We start from the raw sequence: 18,519 nt of genomic DNA, 5'->3' as shown, positions 1-18,519 counted from the left end.
GGGGCTTTGAGCTCACTCATATACTCCTTGGTCTCTTTGGATATATGGCGCCTTTCTCACCCGCGGATCCAGGATTACACATATTACTCATCTATGCATGATTCTTATTCACGCATCGATTATATTTTTTTGGCTACTAAGCTAGTGGAACAGGGGCCAGAGGTAATATTACGCTATCGGATCACCCCCCTTTTGGGTATCTGCCTTCCCTTCGGGAGGAGGCTGGGGGGATAAGCAATGGACGTTAAACATCAGCCTGCTTCAGGATGCTGAGGTGGTGAGGGGATACAAACAAGCTCTGACTGAATATCTGGACACCAACTTAGACTCAGGTCCATATTTAGATATAGTCTGGGCCTTTTATGTACCAGGCAATGAAGGGTTTTGGGATAGGTCCTTCGTTTCTTGCCTGGACATAAGCTCTATATCAGTCTCCTAAGGCATGTGTTCGGATAAATGGTAGCAATTCTTCTTTTTTCCCATTCTTTGTCCCTTGTCACCTATGCTCTTTGCGTTGGTTATGGAGTCTTTTGCACTTAAGGTGCGTTCAAACCCGGATAGTTCTGGTGTTAGCTTTGCTGGCAGAGAACACAAGTAGGCGATATTTGCTGATGATGTTTTATTATCACTGATCCGGCCATTAACATCTCTCCCTAATCTTCTGAAGGCCATTAGTGATTACTCTGCTGTTTCAGGGTTTAAGATTAATATGTGTAAGTCAGAGGCTTTAAATGTCACTCTGCCCCTGGGTTTAGTAGAATTGCTGCAGACATCCTTCTCTTTTCGGTGGGCTGTGAAGGGAATCCGGTACTTAGTTGTACTGTTGACTTCGTGCTTCAATGATTTATTTTCTGCCAACTATTCAAGATTGCTTAGAGTTATTACTGAGGATTTGGATAGATTGGAGGATTTGACCCTTCCATGGTTTGGTAGGATTGCGACAATTAAAATGAATATCTTACCGCGTCTGCTTTACCTATTCCAGATGCTCCCTTTGAAGCAATCTCGGGGATTTTTATCTAAACTACAAGCTCGCTTTACAAAGTTCATTTTGGGCGGGTAACACCCTTGATTGCCTCGTTCATTCCTTTATTAAGTAAGAGGAAAGGGTGACTGGGGGTCCCTAATATCTATTTGTACTATCATGCTACGTGGGTGTCACGTTTTCAAAGCTGGAAACTGGTTTGTGAGCCCTTGGGCCACTGCCGAGGAGCGGCAGTGGCAGGCAAAACCACCCCCACACTGGAGACAAGGCAGAGCTTAATGAACAGTTAGGCTTCACCTGCACCTGGCCACTTTTCACGAAGTTGAGCCCTTGGCTTCAGGTGGCCAGCAGGACTTGTAGGACAGGGCAGGAACAGGATCCCAATCAGACTGAACAGGGACTGAGGGTCAGAGGGAAAGGAGCATACAGGGACAGCAGGGCAAGGAAAGGGTAAAATAAAGGACAGACTGAAAGCTGTAAACAGCCACTAAAACAGGGAGCAAAACACTGACTAACAAGACACAAAACTAAAAGCTGCAGAGCAGCCACTAAGATACAAACAGACCAGGACTACACACAAAACTATAACCCAGAGACAAGACAAGACAAGCAAACAAACAACAATCTAATTTAACTATCCACAGACTAGCAAGAACAGACAAGAATCAAGGCAGGAAACCAAACTAGAACTGGACTCAGCAGAAGTGCACCAGCACCCCAACATACCAGGGCCTTAGACGATGCAAAGGCAAGCAGAAATGTTCCAAGATGGCTAATAGCCCAGAAGCAGTTGAGACTCAGCTGCTGCAATCACCAGGCAGCTACGGGTGCTGTGCAGGCTCAAACAACACAAGCAAACCTGGCAGCCTGGAAGATCCGGACCGGACTCAGCTAAAATCTGGAACAGGTGATGGTCCATAGCAGCCACCCGTTCTGGCCACCAGAGGGCGAGGAAAGCACAGACGTAACAGCGGGTGGCACTAGAGTAGTATCATGCTCATCCCGATAAGTTATGGATTCAGCTGGAAAAATTTTCAGTGGGATTGCGGCTGCTAGTAACTCTCATGTGGCTCCCTCGTAAACATAGATCTTTGGGAGTGGGGCTGTGTCCTTCGGTACATACTACCTTCTATTACGGGGATGGGTTCTTCTCACATAAGCATAATGTTTGTCACATCTTACTCCTATAGCTTATAATCCTCTTTTTCCGCCAGGGACAACCCAGGGAGTACTCACCCGTTGGTACACTGCAGGTCTTCGGACCTGGGGGCAATTGTTTGACAAACATCCTTAAAGAACTTTTCCTCTTTGGGGATAAGTATCCCTTTACTTCATTGGATAGATTTGCTTATTTCCAGATTTCTCATTTTCTTAATGTGCCCTCTATACGTTCAGCAGTTGCAAGAGAGAATACCTTCATAGAAGACCTTTGTGAAGACTCTAAGACCACTAGGGGCTTGATTACTTGCCTTTATATGTACATTTGCTCACAGTCTCCTATTTATACTCCTCATAGACAGAACTGGCAATGGGAGCTAGGGGTGGAGCTTAGGGATGATGAGTGGGGGGTCTTGGAGGAGGCAGCTGCGAAGGTGTCTCTCTATGTGCCCTTTCAGGAAAATGCAGTAAAAGTATTATTCCGCTGGTATCTAATGCCTGCCTGGCTTCGACACATTTACCCGCAGGGCCGTGCCAACATGGTAAGCGGGGTAAGCACCACAGGGGGCGTCGACCTCTGGAGGGCGCCGCCCAGGTCCGATCACTTGCAAAATCTTTTACCTGAAGTTGTGATTCTCCTCTCTCCCCTGCCCTTCCCTCTCTGCGTCAGGAAGTGAAGGCAGCCCAGCAGTGCTAACTGAGGCAGACACGCTCTGCTAAAGTTGCTTCAAAGAGTACAACCAGTGCTATATATGTCTTTGGTGTGGGAAGAACTCCTCATTCAGGGTGAGCTTGAACAACATTCAAATTAAAGAGAACAGGCTTGGAGGGAGGTGTGCAAGTGAGACTGGGGAGAAATAAAAAATAAATAGTGCAATTGTTTGTTAAAATCTGTAAGTGGTTCAAAGTTTTTGGGGTTTTTTTCTGAGCATGTACACTGAGAGGAGGGCATGACTGCAATGATGTGTGCATAATTATCAGGTAACATGGGATATCTACAGCTAAAAGCCATTTCATTGGCTGGTGGTTCAAACAGTACGTTCAAAGAGGAAGTTTAGCTGTGTTGAAGCGCTGGTAAGTTGTGTGTAATTACTAAATGTTTATTTCTTATATATCTCCACCATTCATGATGTATTGTAAGCCACATTGAGCCTGCAAAGAGGTGGGGAAATGTGGGATACAAATGCAATAAATAAATACATATAAAACATTCTGCTTGGATAGGAAGAGTTTGTGATATGTGAAAATACGTTTTGCTTTAATGAAATTGCTAAACTTTAGAGTCAGTGCTTTTTCTGTGTTTGTTTTTATAAAAAACATTCTCCTTTGATAGAAAGAGTCTGTGATATGTGAAAATACATTTTGCTTTAATGAAATTGCTAAACTTTAGAGTCATAGACTTATCAATGAGGGATACATACAGTGCATTTTTGGGCCAGTACGCGCCGGTACAGCGTACCAGCACCTTTTTTCTGTGGTCCGGCTCACTTGCCCGCTCCCTTCTGTTCCTGCTCTCATGCACCAAAATCTTTTACCCAAAGTCGCGATTCTCCTCTCTCCCCTGCCCTCCCCTCCATGTCCAGCAATTCTCTCTCCCCTGCTCTCCCCTCCATGTCCAGCATGTCGCCTCCCTCCCCTGCCCTCCCTTCTCCATGCTGGACTTGGAGGGGAGGGGAGAGGAGGGCAGGGAAGAGAGAATTGCTGGACATGGATGAGAGGGGAGGGCAGGGGGCAGAGGAGACATACTGGACATGGAGGGGAGGGGAGGTCAGCGAAGAGAGATTTGCTGGACATGAAGGGCAGGGGAGAGAGGAGAATCGTTGGACATGGATGAGAGGGGAGGGCAGGGGAGAGAGGAGAATCGCTGGACATGGATGAGAGGAGAGGGCAGGGAAGAGAGCTTCTCTGGACATGGATGGATGGAGGAGATGGCAGGGAGAGAGGAGAAATGCTGGTCTTGGATGGAGGAGATGGGAGAGAGAATTATTGCTTTATATGGATACAGGGGAGGGACGAGAGAGGAGAAATGCTGAACATGGATGGAGGGGATGAGAGAGGAGAAGTGCTGGACATGGATGGAGGTGAGGAAAGAAAAAAGAAGAAGATGCACATGAATGGAGATGAGGGAAAGGGAAGAGAGGAGAAAAACTGCACATGGATGGAGAAAATAGGCAAAAGCTGGATCCACATTATACCTCCTCCAGTCAATTCCACAGAGGAGGACACAGCTTTTACTTATGGATGTAGGGCAAGAAATGAAGAAGAAAGGAGGAAAGTAAAGAAATAAATGGAAAGGAAGCCCTGAAAACGGAGTTAAGAGAACAGATAGAGAGCAGCAGAATCAGAGACTCGGACCAATATGGATAGAAAAAAAAAAAGTCACCAGACAACAAAGGTAGAAAAAATCATTTTATTTTCATTTTAGTGTTTGGAATATGTCCACTTTGAGAATTTACATCTGCTTTCTTATTTTGCAATGTATAGCAATTTGTTTTCTAAGAATATTGCTGACAATTCCTGTCAGTGTGGCAAGTGGTGAGCGATCATTTTCACGGTTAAAAATCATAAAAAATTATTTGCGATCAAGTATTTTGCAAGAAAGGCTTGTAAGCCTTGCCATCTTGTGCCACACGGGGGGGGGGGGGGGGGGGGGGCGCCAACTGACAGTCTGCAGGGGGGCACCAGAGACCCTAGGCACGGCCCTGTTTACCCGGCCTTGTCAGGCAAATGTTGGAGGGGATGTGGCGAATTGGGAACAATGGGACATGTGTGGTGGTCTTGTGTTAAAATTCGTGCTTTTTGGAAAGCCATTTCCTACCAATTACAGAAGTGGGTGGGGCATGCTATTCCGTGGGCCCCAGTTTATTTCCTTTTTCCCAAAAAGGTACCGGGCTTAACCCTTTCTCAAACCACACTTGTCCACCACGCTATGGGCGTGGCTGAGGTGGTGGTTGCTGCTCATTGAGAGCAACAATCTGTCCCCCCAATTATGAAGTGGCTTAATAAATTGTGGTATATTTGTGAGATGGAACGTCTTTTGGCAGAGCGTAGACATCGGAGGCATGTTTGGGAATCTATTTGGGAGCCATAATTTATTTTGCACTGTTCTGTTACTTGTTTGGCTGGACTCTGGTATCCCTTAGATAAACATTTGGCTGGTCTCATTGGTATATTGAGGGAGGCGGAGGGGTGGGAGGGAGTTGGGGAAGTTATACTTTTATTATTTTGAAAACCTCAAAAGTTTTGAAGTTGTATTTGCGTACGTTGTTATGTATGGGTCGGAGGGATCTTTTGTTTCTTGGAAAGTTCTTCATGGGCAAGACGTAGTGATGTTCTTGGTGGCGTATTGTATTCTGTCATGTACTCCCTGCCTATATTCTTAATAATAATAAATATATATATATACATGAGGAAAAGAATACAAAAAGAAAACTAATAATGGTACACAAAACATGTAAAAATCAAGTACAAAAAAGTCATAAGAAGGGCTGAAGCATAAAAAATAAAACCTATTCTAGCGAGCTAGAAACGAAAATGGATGACTGACTCAACTTCTCCTCCCATGCAAACAAGACTATCGTACTCATACAGACAATCTTTGTTAATCACTCTCAATTCAGCAATAGCTTTTTGTGGATATGTCAGCGAGTAAGCATATGAAATCAGATACCATAAATATGCAAGTGTCTACTCCTGAAAATATTCCACCAGAGAAACTCTCTTCAACTTTGACGGAAGCCATGCTTGAAGAACTTTGTGTGCTCCGAGAACTATCTTCCACACATTTCCAAACTACCAAAGAAAATCTTGCATCTCTCAATGCTTTCCAGCCTTTCAGATTTGCATTGAGCTAGAAAAAAGAGCAGACCATACTGCTCTGCAGCTCACGCGACTTGATGATTCCTCCGCCAAGCATATCAAGAAACTGGAACTTAATATAAAAGATTTATCCAACAGATCAAGACACAACGTGAGAATTCTAGGTTTACCAGAAGGACTTGAAGGTACAAACCTAATATAATTTCTCAAAACAGTTGCCTGCTTTACTGAAAGTCACATTCTATCTGCCTATAGAATTTGAAAGTGCTCATCGCACATCATCTCACTTGAAGCAAAATCAGCCTCACCCGAGGCCTACTGGAGCAAAATTACTGAGATTTCAGCACACTTTACAGATCCTCACCGCTACCCATACTAGCATGCCTCTTTCTGCTGAAGGTAAGAAAATACTGATAGTCCCTGATTTAGCAAAGACGACTGCCAGGAAACGCAAATCCTTCCTGGAACTTCATGCACATTTGAAATCGATGGGAGCCCGATTCGGGTTATAATACCTGTCACGGATGATGGTCACATGCAATAACTTCATCCAATATTTTGACTCCCCAGAGGACTTAACAGCATATCTAGATCAGCTGCAATCCACTGACAAGACTTGACTTTTGACCAAGCAGAACACTGGCTCTGGCTCTGATCATTGGGAGGGAGCAAACATGGGCACTAGTATGGCGCTATTGGCATATACTGCCCATGTTTGCTTTTGATCATCTGTCTGTAAATCAGACATGTGGGATTGAAAAAAAATGGAAAGCATGTAGGGCCCAATAGTCAGCCAGTGCGGTAAGTAGCTTGTAAGCCACTTACAACTGCTGGTTGAATTAACCCTGGATGTTCAATGCCGGGGCATTTCCGGCCTCCGGTACTGAGTATCCAGGTTAGTGTGGCAACCCTGAAATTAACCATGTACCAGCCAATATTCAGACTATTGCTTAGTTAACTGAGTGGATAGTCTGAACAGCTAGCTTAACTTTATCTGCTTACTTAGCCAGTTAGTGAACTGAATATTGCTGTTAACAGGCTAAGTAGCAGCTCTGCCCAATCTCCGCCCCTGACCACCCCTAACCTAGCCGATTTTGCATTGGCCAGTTAGAGTCCGTACTCAGCAGCACTACCTGGTTAAATGTTACTGAATACGGGTGGCCAGCCAGCTCAGTAGGGTTTAACCGGGCAGGAGCCTCTCCTGCCCGGTTAAACTCCTTAAAATATGAAGAAATTAGAGAATTGTGTTATAAACTGTGCTTGTAATGTTGTGATTTTGGCAATGTGATAACATCAAAGCCATGCACTAAGAGATCTTAAGGTACGCTGCATGATACTGTTCTATCCCTTTTTACTAAAGGGTTGGCGTGCGCTAATCCAGAACTACCGCTAGGCTACCGCAGGAGCCTGGTGATAATTCCCACCCCCAGCACGCACCATTTCCAGCACTACAAAAATATTTTCTATTTTTGTAGTGCCGGTGCTCACCCTGCAGTAATCGAGCAGCGGTTACCACCGGGTTAGCACAGGAGCCCTTACTGCCACCTCAATGGGTGGAGGTAAGTGCCCCCCCCCCCCCCCCAAAAAAAAAATGGCCGTGCAGCAACTGGTTCACTTACCACATGCATATAATCATAGACTCCTACATAGAAATTGATAACGTCAAATACGAATTATATTTGAATTATAGAGGAAAAGCCTCAATCCTGGCGTGTGCTCCTTGTGTTGTGAAACGTTAGGGAGCACCGCCCGATCATCACTGGCTCAAAAACCCACTTCTATTTTCCAATTTTAATCAAATCTCAACTTCATGGGTACTTAGCTTGCTGCTGGAAAAAATTCTGAGCAGTCTCACAAACGGAATACAGTCATCTGAACCCCATCCACGGCCCGACTCGGCCCAAGTTTCGCCTTCTTCCTCAGGGTCCGTGGGTCAATCAACTGTATCTGTCAGAAAATATATCATGTATTGACGCTTACAATTCTTCAAATCTGGCAACAACTAAATTAGCTACCGAAGGGGCGATTGTAACGCCCATGGCCACTCCAGTTTTTTGTTTAAATAGACGTCCCTCAAATTGAAGATTTGAAGAATTGTATGTATATACATCTACATGGTTCAAGAAAATGGAGCACACGCCAGGATTGAGGCTTTTCCTCTATAATTCAAATATAATTCGTATTTGATGTTATCAATGTCTATGTAGGAGTCTATGATTATATGATAGTGGATAGATTTGACTGCCTATTGCTCCATTGGTGATCACTTACCACATGGCCATTTCTTTCCCAGAAAGAAATACAGCTTTTTACCCGCTGCGGTAAAAGGGTCTCAGCGTGTGTCAAAAACATGCACTGACGCCAGCACAGGCCCCCCCCTTTTACCACAGATTAGTAATATGACCCCTCAATTTCTTCATATCACTTTAGAAAATAGTTTAATATCTTGGTTAGTACCCCAATGGGAATATCCCCATTCTAACCCTGGCTAAGGTCTGGATAGGGATACTGTACTTACATCACAGTCTCGGATTGTGTCCATGGCTAGTAGGTCATTTCCATGGCGAAGCTGAAATTTTACCATTTCACCAGCAGCTCGGAGGGAGCTCAGTTCCTGCTCTTGCACTTCGCTGCATTCTTTGATCAGATCCTTTAAGAGCAAGGCGTATTTACTCATACGCTGGATTGGCTTCAACAAGTATGATGCAAGGTCCATTTTGTCCCCTAGTTGCAACTGTTTGAACTGAATGCAGAAAGTTAGAAGGGAATAGGATTTGATATACCACCTTTCTATAGTTACAATCAAAGCGTTTTACAGATTATATACAGGTACTTATTTTGTACCTGGGGCAATGAAATGTTAAGTGACTTGCCCAGAGTCACAAGGAGCTGCCGTGGGAATCAAATCCGATTCCTCTGGTTCTCAGGCCACTGCACTAACCATTAGGCTACTCCACCATGCCACTACATTATAGAACAGGGCCACTGAGAGGAGGTGGGGGGGAGGTTTCCCGGGCCTGGCCTCTAAGGGGGGCCTAGTTCCAGGGTTTGTCTCTCTTCTGTTCTTGTGTATCGGGACCCAGGTGATTGCATTAATACAATAACCTGGGTCCCGGCACACAGGAGCAGGACAGTGACAGATACAGGAAGGTAAGGGGTGGGGGGACCGCAGCTGACCGAGTGGGGGGGGGGGGGGAGAGTAGGGGGGGGGCAGCAGTGGTGGCTACAACTGTAGTAGCCCTGCCCCGGGCCCAGCTCTGTCTCTCAGCCACCCTGACAAAGAATGCTGAGATCGGAATTAAGACATCCAGGTCAGGATTTGCTTAATTCCTGTGATATTTTAGAAACGGCTCTGCTGAATGTGGAGCCTTTCATAAAACACATATAAGGACATGCAGGAGTGCATGTGTATTCAATGGCATACACAGTGGGAGCAGATTTTACAAACATACACATGGAAAAAATGAGCTGCGCCAACACAGCAGCTTCCATGTGAAAGTACCAGTTCCATAACTTCTACATATAAGTGCACTGTTTCCATGTGCAGCCAGCCCATTTTACGAATTTATACATATTATTGCAGCCAATTAACTGTGAAATTACAATTTTTGTTCTTTTTCATTTTGTAGGTGGAAATAAACTATGGGAGATTAAGGAAAATTACTTCCTTAATTCTTCATATAAAAGCCTAGTACAAAAGCGCAGTTTTTAAAAATCTGTGAATGCCTCTCAGCTGATGTAAAAACCAATGGGGAAAATTTTTTCCAATATATATAAATGCCCATTGTAAAATGGACAGTACACAATGTAGATTTTTGGTCTGCTTAACCCATGCCAGAACTTCACTCCCACAATTCCCATATGTAGATCTCCATATATAAAATAGCAGCGTACTGAAATTGCTATTTCCACATGATCTACACATGTAAATGCAGCTATTTACACATGGCAATGCTTCAAAAACAACCTCCATAGCCCCCAAATGCCAATATGCTCCTGAATAATGTAAACACTTTGTCACGGTTGGGGAAGATGAGCCCTTGAACTGTGATAAGGTTGGCTCTTCCTGTGTAGCATAAGCACAGCACAGTTCCCCTTCAACGGTTGCTGATAGGACCGCCTGGCAGAGTCCAGAAAGCTGGAGAAAAGGCAGGAACTGACTCAGACTAGCTGAAGCGTAGGACTAGGCAGCACCTCGAAAATTTGCTGGAACACAACTGGAACAGTCTAGAGGCTGGCTCTTAAAACAGCCCTTGGGGGCACTTGGGAAAAACACTATCTGTGCAGCACTAGTGCAGTGCAGGTTGTCATTGGTAGCCGCAGTCACCAGAACTAGGATTCCAAAACTGGCCGGTGCCCAGTACCCATAGAGAACTGGGCCCGTCAGGAGATTGGCTCTTAAAAAAGCCCTTGGGTAAAGGAGAACAGGGTGCCTGGTACCCAGACAGGGACTGGGCCCGTCAGGAGGTTGGCTCTTAAAGAGCCCTTGGGTAGAAGTAAGACAGGAAGACACACTGGACCAGGACAGAGGGGGACAGATGGGCTGGACCTCAGGAACAGGACAGGGCAGGAAAGGAGGAAGGCAGAACACTGGAACGGGCAGGGCTGGAAGCAGAAAAAGGCCAGGCTGGAAGGCTGGGGCTAGCAGGGCTGGAGGCAGGAACAAGCGGGGCTCAGTTAACCATCTGGAAATATTCTTGGCAGTTAAGTAGGCACTGTCTGACTAGTACTAGGGTAGTCCAGGTAGCGCTTGGGTGGAGCCAGAACTGAACTGGTTAGTGATGATATTCAGTCTACTAACTGGCTAAGTAAGCAGATAAAGTTAAGATAGCAAAAAGGCTGTCCTACCTTTATCAAATTAACCAGGCACTGGTCTGAAAATCATCCAGTGACCAGTTAACTTCTGGGAGATCACATATACCGATATTCAGTGCCAGAACCCAGACATGGCCTGGTATATAAAATCCTATGTGACCCTTGCACTGAGGCAGTAGCATACCATGATGTTTCAGCATCTGTATGAAGACAGCAACTCACCATTTCTGTGAAGCTTTAGCAGGGAAGGAACATCATATTAAGCCAGGCCTATGATGGTGGAGTACAAGGAGGGGAAGGTATAGGGAGGTATTAGTAAAGAAAATATGGTATAAGGCTGCCATACTTGATTTCCATATTACCTTGAAGAATGTATTTCCATGGCTGCTCAGCAGCATATCTGACTTTGGCTTGTTTTTGCTGTATAAAGCATACATCCCAAACTGGTCTTTCTACAAAAGAGAGAACAATAAAGAGCTTGCAAAATAATTCAATAAATCAATGTAACGGAGTTTATGTAGTCAATAAGAATTACATTGTTGCATTCCTCCACTCCAGATATGAAGCCAGCTGTATGTATCTCATTGTGCAAACTATCAACACTTTCCCTGCAAATAGGGATGTTTGGCCAAATAATAACACGGCCATTGAGACAAAGCAGACAAAATGTGTTCTATATAAGAAAACATGAAATAAATGGGAAAAATCTGTGAGGCTGATATTCAAAAGTATTTGCAACGTCAGACTGAGCTCAGGTCAGAGCATTGATGTCATAGATTGATTTCTGACAAGCTCCACTGAGCAAGTGCTGATTGTCCCCATATCACTGTGATTGTGAAGGTCCCATATGTTCATGACAAAGCTAAAGCTTGGAAAAATCAACTCCTTGGGGAGGAAGAGGGCTTTAAGAGGACTACTAAACCTATTGTTTTCAAAGGGCCCCTGTTTCTTCAAGAATAAGCAGATTATACCGTCTTCACTGATGGAAATCCTTAGCTAGAGGTTTGCCTTTAATCAAAAAGGGCTAAAATACAAACCGACTAATGTCATCAAACAATATTTTTGGTTGGCAACAAGTCAGTTTTATGTTTTTTATATTGCAAATAATGAAAATTGGTCCTTAGGGGATGGAGTTGGTTTATGTGCCTCAAAGAGACCTTGCAAAACAAACTGAATAAACCTACTGTTTCATCGAGAGTCTATCCAAATAGTAATGGGATGTAAATGTGTGGCTTGAACTCATTTTGCAGTCTTCCAAATTTGTTTCATGGAAGCTGATTTCAGGTGAGCCACTGACACTGCCAGAGTTTTGACTTTGGGCCCTGTTCACTAAGCTGTGTTATAGGTGCGTTAACATTTTTAATGTGCGTTAAGGGTGTATGCGCCTACAATATGGCTATAGGCAACTACACAGTTAGCGTGCACGCTAACTGTAGGTGCATTAAAAGTGTTAACGCACCTTAGTAAACAGGGCCCTTTGTGAATTCAATTTATAGCCGTCTGGCCACTGTCCAACATAAAAATGATAATATCTGTTTAAAGATAGATATATTTTTGTGGCATTATGGGGGCAATTCTCTAAAGGGTGCCAAACATTAGGTGCCAAAATGCAGTGTGCTTTGTGTTAATTCTATAATGGCATCTGGACGCCCAGATTCCGTTACAGAATACTAGCGTAAGTCAACATTTAAAGATACTCACACATGCAAATGCTTGTTGTACTTTTAGAAACATTTTAAAAGCTGTATTATTTAAACAAGCATTTTACAAATTAATTGAAGTATTGATGGTCATGTATTATACCATATGTAATGAGTTTATCTTGTTGGGAGACTGGATGGACCATACAGATCTTTATCTGCCATCATTTACTATGTTACTATCATAATGGTAAAGAAATGTTTATGTTAGAATTGTATTGTTTTGATTGTTAATAATTGTGTATAGAAATTTGTATTCTGCTCAGAATTGCGGATAGAGTGGAATATAAATATTTTTAAATAAATAAATTACACCATGTCTATGGTACACATAAATGCATGAAGCTAAATGTGGAACTTTAGTGCATAAATGACAGTATTCTATAACCTAAGCACCCATGTGCCTCCCCCTGTGAACACCCCCTTGCAGTTACATGCTATCCCCCAAATTAAGTTGTGCGCACTAATTTGGCCACATGGCCAAATTGCACACACAGCTTAATTAACCAGCCAATCAGCTCTGATAATTGGTACTTAACCAATTAGTGGCACTAATTGTCTTTAATTAGAATTTACGTGCACAACTTTCTAGGCATATTCTATAATGTGGTGCGTGTAAATTCTTATTGCACAGTTGAAAAGGGGGCATGGCCATGGGTGTGGAATAGGTGGGTGGTAGGCGTTTCAAAAAACTATGCGCATACACCTGATGTATTGAGGCCCGGTTTTAGATGACCTAAATAGGTGCGCCTATATTTTAGTCACAAGAACGGCATGTTAGCATATTCTATAAACTACGCCTAAAGTTAGGAATAGTTTATAGAATATGCTCACATGCCGTTCTTGCGACTAAAATTTAGGTGCACCTATTTAGGCCAACAAAAATCATTTACAGTGCTGATTTTTAAGGCACCACATACAGAATTTCCTCCTATGCGACTTGCACACTCATATTATAGAACACTGCTGTGCGCACACATAGGACTTATGCAAGTAAATGTGTCATTCACATACATAAGTGCTAGTATTCTGTAATCTTAATGTGCAGATTGTGCTTCTATTTAAGTGCTAAGGTTATAGAATTAGGGTATTTGTATAAACACTGCCGCTGAAAATTCAGGGAAAGGGGATGGGACTTGATATGCTGTCTTTCTGTGATTATAATCAAAGGAGTTTACATATTATATAGAGGTACTGATTTTGTACCTGGGACACTGGAGGGTTAAGTGATTTGCCCAGAGTCACAATGAGCTGAAGTGGGAATTGAACCCAGCTCCACAGGTTCTCAGGCTGCTGAACTAACCACTAGGCTACTCCTCCACTCACATTATTATCTATTTAAAGTTGAACGTGCTATTTATAAACACAGAAAATGATGGCAGGTAAAAACCATAAGGCCTGTCTAGTCAACTGCTAAGCTCTACGATCCTTTCTTCTCCCTCATGGATCCTCTGTATGCTTGTCCCATACTTTCTTGAATTCACAGTTTTAATCTCTACCACCTGCTCTAGGAGGCTGTTTCAAGCATCTGCCATCTTGTCATGTCCCCTACCTCAACGCAAGCGGCGTCCTTGGGCTGCACGGGGTCCTGTCGACACGCACACTTGACTGGCACTGCCTGAGCCATGTGTGTGTAGTCCTCTCTGGGTTTGTTCAGAGAGCGGTGGTTGCAGGCTCCTTAATTGCTTTGCTTCCATGCACCTGTTTCTGCTCTCTCTCTCTCTGCCTGGCTTCCAGGCTCCTTGATTGCTTTGCTTCCACCCATCTAGGTCTGCTCTTCCTCTGCCTGGCTTCCCTTGCTTCTCTCCTATGGTCTTCTGGTTCCTCCTTCCCCTGCTCTTGTCCTATGGCTGTGCTCCTTCTCCCTGCTAATGTCAGATGCCAGCACTTTATCAGCTGAGCTCTCCCTGGACTCCATGCTTCGGCTTCTACTTTGGTAGGTGTCTCTAACTCTGTAGTCTGCTTCTTATCTACTGTTCCTCGTTGCTGATTTTGCCTGTACCTGGTTTACCCTTCTGCCTGCCGCCTGCCTACTGACTTTCGCCTGTACCTGGATTACTCTCTTGCTTGCCGCCTGCCTACTGACTTGCCTGTACCTGGATTACTCTCTTGCCTGCTGCCTGCCTACTGACTTTCGTCTGCATCTGGATTACTTTCTTGCCTGCTGCCTGCCTACTGACTTTCGCCTGTACCTGCATTATTACTCTCTTGCCTGCCACCTGCCTACTGACTTGCCTGTACCTGGTTTACTCTCTTGCCTGCTGCCTGCCTACTGACTGCTGCTTGTACCTGGATTACTCTCTTGACCTGCTGCCTGCCTGGCTGATACATTCATCACCCCATTTCCAGCTCCATCCCGTAAGTCCTGCAGGCCGCCCGCACCTAGGGACTCGACCTCTGCGGAACAGCGGTCAGCGCAGGTGAAACCTGGGGTTGTCCAGCCACCAAGAAGAACCTGGTCCGAGTACCGGGCTCAGCAGCGCTCTACTTGGTACAAGAACTCACAAGTCTGACACATCTTTTCCATACATAAATATTTCCTCAGATTACTCCTGAGTCTTTCCTCTTTCACCTTCATCCAATGTCCCTCATTCTAGAACCTCCTTTCAACTGAAAAAGGCTCACCTCCTGTGCATTTATACTAGGGAGGTATTTAATGTCTGTATTGTATGTCTACTGTCATGCATTTCTTACAAAGTTAACATATTTAGTTCTTTAAGACTGTCCTCATGAGCTTTATAACAAAGACTGTTGATCAATTTGGTAACATCTTTGTTTATATCCTTTTGAAGGTGTAGTCTTTAGAATTGTACATGGTACTCCAAATGAAGTCTCATCAGTGTGCATTGTTACGTCGATGACATTCTTCTTATTCACTATACCACCTCTGACTCCCCCAGTCTTCTTCCACTTCAGTCTTGCTTGATGGTTGTTGCTGCCTGGCTGCAAAATCACCATCTTACCTTACATCCCGATAAGACGACTGCTTGCTGGCAACTCACCTGTACCAGATCTCAATCTCATTCTTCTTGATTTACCTATAACCCCAGTTAATTCTTTCCACTACTTGATTCTAAACTATCCTTTTCACAACAAGTTTCATCTGCTTTATGTGCAGGTTTTTTGCCCTAAGTCAGCTGCGATCAGTTCGCAGTTACTTGGACAATGATTCTCTACACACTCCATTTAATGCCTTCATCACATCTTGCCTCCACTACTATAATTCTGTCTAGGCTGGATTTCTTAAAAGCAACCTGAAGAGACTGCAGACCAGTGGTGTAGCCACAGGTGGGCCTGGGTGGGACAGGGCCCACCCACTTAGGGCTCAGGCCCACCCAACAGTAGTACACGTTTAGCCAGCTGAAGACATCCCCCTGATAGTAATTAAAATGCTGCTCTCCATGATACTGGCACCTGTGCATGCTCAGTTTTCAGCGCATGCCTACTGCAGACTGCCAAGGTGGAAAGAAACATTTTCCCGCCAGCTCAGATATTTTTCTGGTGGGGGTTGGGAAGAATACTTGGTGCCCACCCATTTCTTGCCTAGGCCCACCCAAAATCTGTTGTCTGGCTAAGGCCCCTGCTGCAGACTCTACAAAACACTGTGGCACGAATTTTATGCTGCAACAAATGCAGAGATCATGTTTCACCATTATTTCCATAATTTCATTGGTTGCCCATTTAATTCAGAATTATTTTTTTTGAACAAAAAGCTCTACAGACCTTTATTTTTTATTTATGGCATTTATATCCCACATAATTCCCACCCACGGGCAGGCTCAATGTGGCGTACAATGGTCTATTAAGCAACATTAAAGCGAATGCTACATACCTGTAGAAGGTATTCTCCGAGGACAGCAGGCTGATTGTTCTCACTGATGGGTGACGTCCACGGCAGCCCCTCCAATCGGAATCTTCACTAGCAAAAGCCTTTGCTAGCCCTCACGCGCCGATGCGCACCGCGCATGCGCAGCCGTCTTCCCGCCCGAAACCGGCTCGTGCCGGCCAGTCTCATATGTAGCAAGACAAAGAGAAGGGAAGACACAACTCCAAAAGTGGAGGCGGGCGGGTTTGTGAGAACAATCAGCCTGCTGTCCTCGGAGAATACCTTCTACAGGTATGTAGCATTCGCTTTCTCCGAGGACAAGCAGGCTGCTTGTTCTCACTGATGGGGTATCCCTAGCCCCCAGGCTCACTCAAAACAACAAACATGGTCAATTGGACCTCGCAACGGCGAGGACATAACTGAGATTGACCTAACAATTTATCCAACTAACTGAGAGTGTAGCCTGGAACAGAATAAACATGGGCCTAGGGGGGGTGGAGTTGGATTCTAAACCCCGAACAGATTCTGAAGCACTGACTGCCCGAACCGACTGTCGCGTCGGGTATCCTGCTGCAGGCAGTAATGAGATGTGAATGTGTGGACAGATGACCACGTCGCAGCTTTGCAAATCTCCTCAATAGTGGCTGACTTCAAGTGGGCTACCGACGCTGCTATGGCTCTAACATTATGAGCCGTGACATGACCCTCAAGAGCCAGCCCCGCCTGGGCGTAAGTGAAGGAAATGCAATCTGCTAGCCAATTGGATATGGTGCGTTTCCCCACAGCCACTCCCCTCCTGTTGGGATCAAAAGAAACAAACAATTGGGTGGACTGTCTGTTGGGCTGTGTCCGCTCCAGGTAGAAGGCCAATGCTCTCTTGCAGTCCAATGTGTGCAGCTGACGTTCAGCAGGGCAGGAATGAGGACGGGGAAAGAATGTTGGCAAGACAATTGACTGGTTCAGATGGAACTCCGACACAACCTTTGGCAAGAACTTAGGGTGAGTGCGGAGGACTACTCTGTTATGATGAAATTTGGTGTAAGGGGCCTGGGCTACCAGGGCCTGAAGCTCACTGACTCTACGAGCTGAAGTAACTGCCACCAAGAAAATGACCTTCCAGGTCAAGTACTTCAGATGGCAGGAGTTTAGTGGCTCAAAAGGAGGTTTCATCAGCTGGGTGAGAACGACATTGAGATCCCATGACACTGTAGGAGGCTTGACAGGGGGCTTTGACAAAAGCAAACCTCTCATGAAGCGAACAACTAAAGGCTGTCCCGAGATCGGCTTACCTTCCACACGGTAATGGTATGCACTGATTGCACTAAGGTGAACCCTTACAGAGTTGGTCTTGAGACCAGACTCAGACAAGTGCAGAAGGTATTCAAGCAGGGTCTGTGTAGGACAAGAGCGAGGATCTAGGGCCTTGCTGTCACACCAGACGGCAAACCTCCTCCATAGAAAGAAGTAACTCCTCTTAGTGGAATCTTTCCTGGAAGCAAGCAAGATGCGGGAGACACCCTCTGACAGACCCAAAGAGGCAAAGTCTACGCTCTCAACATCCAGGCCGTGAGAGCCAGAGACCGGAGGTTGGGATGCAGAAGCGCCCCTTCGTCCTGTGTGATGAGGGTCGGAAAACACTCCAATCTCCACGGTTCTTCGGAGGACAACTCCAGAAGAAGAGGGAACCAGATCTGACGCGGCCAAAAGGGAGTGATCAGAATCATGGTGCCTCGGTCTTGCTTGAGTTTCAACAAAGTCTTTCCGACCAGAGGTATGGGAGGATAAGCATACAGCAGACCTTCCCCCCAGTCCAGGAGGAAGGCATCCGATGCCAGTCTGCCGTGGGCCTGAAGCCTGGAACAGAACTGAGGGACTTTGTGGTTTGCTCGAGATGCGAAGAGATCTACAAAGGGGGTGCCCCACACCTGGAAGATCTGTCGCACTACACGGGAATTGAGCGACCACTCGTGAGGTTGCATAATCCTGCTCAACCTGTCGGCCAGACTGTTGTTTACGCCTGCCAGATATGTGGCTTGGAGCACCATGCCGTGGCGGCAAGCCCAGAGCCACATGCTGACGGCTTCCTGACACAGGGGGCGAGATCTGGTGCCCCCCTGCTTGTTGATGTAATACATGGCAACCTGGTTGTCTGTTTGAATTTGGATAATTTGGTGGGACAGCCGATCTCTGAAACCAGCTTCCTTGGGTGTGCAGCC

The 18,519-nt window shown here is 45.2% G+C and overlaps 1 protein-coding gene across 1 annotated transcript in view; it reads right to left on the bottom strand.

The window, feature by feature from the left end:
- Positions 1-18,519, bottom strand: part of PLEKHG4 (pleckstrin homology and RhoGEF domain containing G4) — a 507,451-nt gene that overhangs the window by 145,549 nt on the left and 343,383 nt on the right. The window contains exons 16-17 of the mRNA XM_030205018.1: positions 11,140-11,229; positions 8,481-8,705 (exon numbers count right to left, since the gene is read on the bottom strand). Coding sequence (XP_030060878.1) covers positions 8,481-8,705; positions 11,140-11,229 — 315 coding nt within the window. The remainder of the gene's footprint in view (positions 1-8,480; positions 8,706-11,139; positions 11,230-18,519) is intronic.

The sequence above is a fragment of the Microcaecilia unicolor genome, chromosome 5 (assembly GCF_901765095.1).
Source record: "Microcaecilia unicolor chromosome 5, aMicUni1.1, whole genome shotgun sequence".
Taxonomy (NCBI): domain Eukaryota; kingdom Metazoa; phylum Chordata; class Amphibia; order Gymnophiona; family Siphonopidae; genus Microcaecilia; species Microcaecilia unicolor.
The sequence above is the reverse complement of the archived record's forward strand: the minus strand, read 5'-3'. Positions and strand labels throughout refer to the sequence as shown.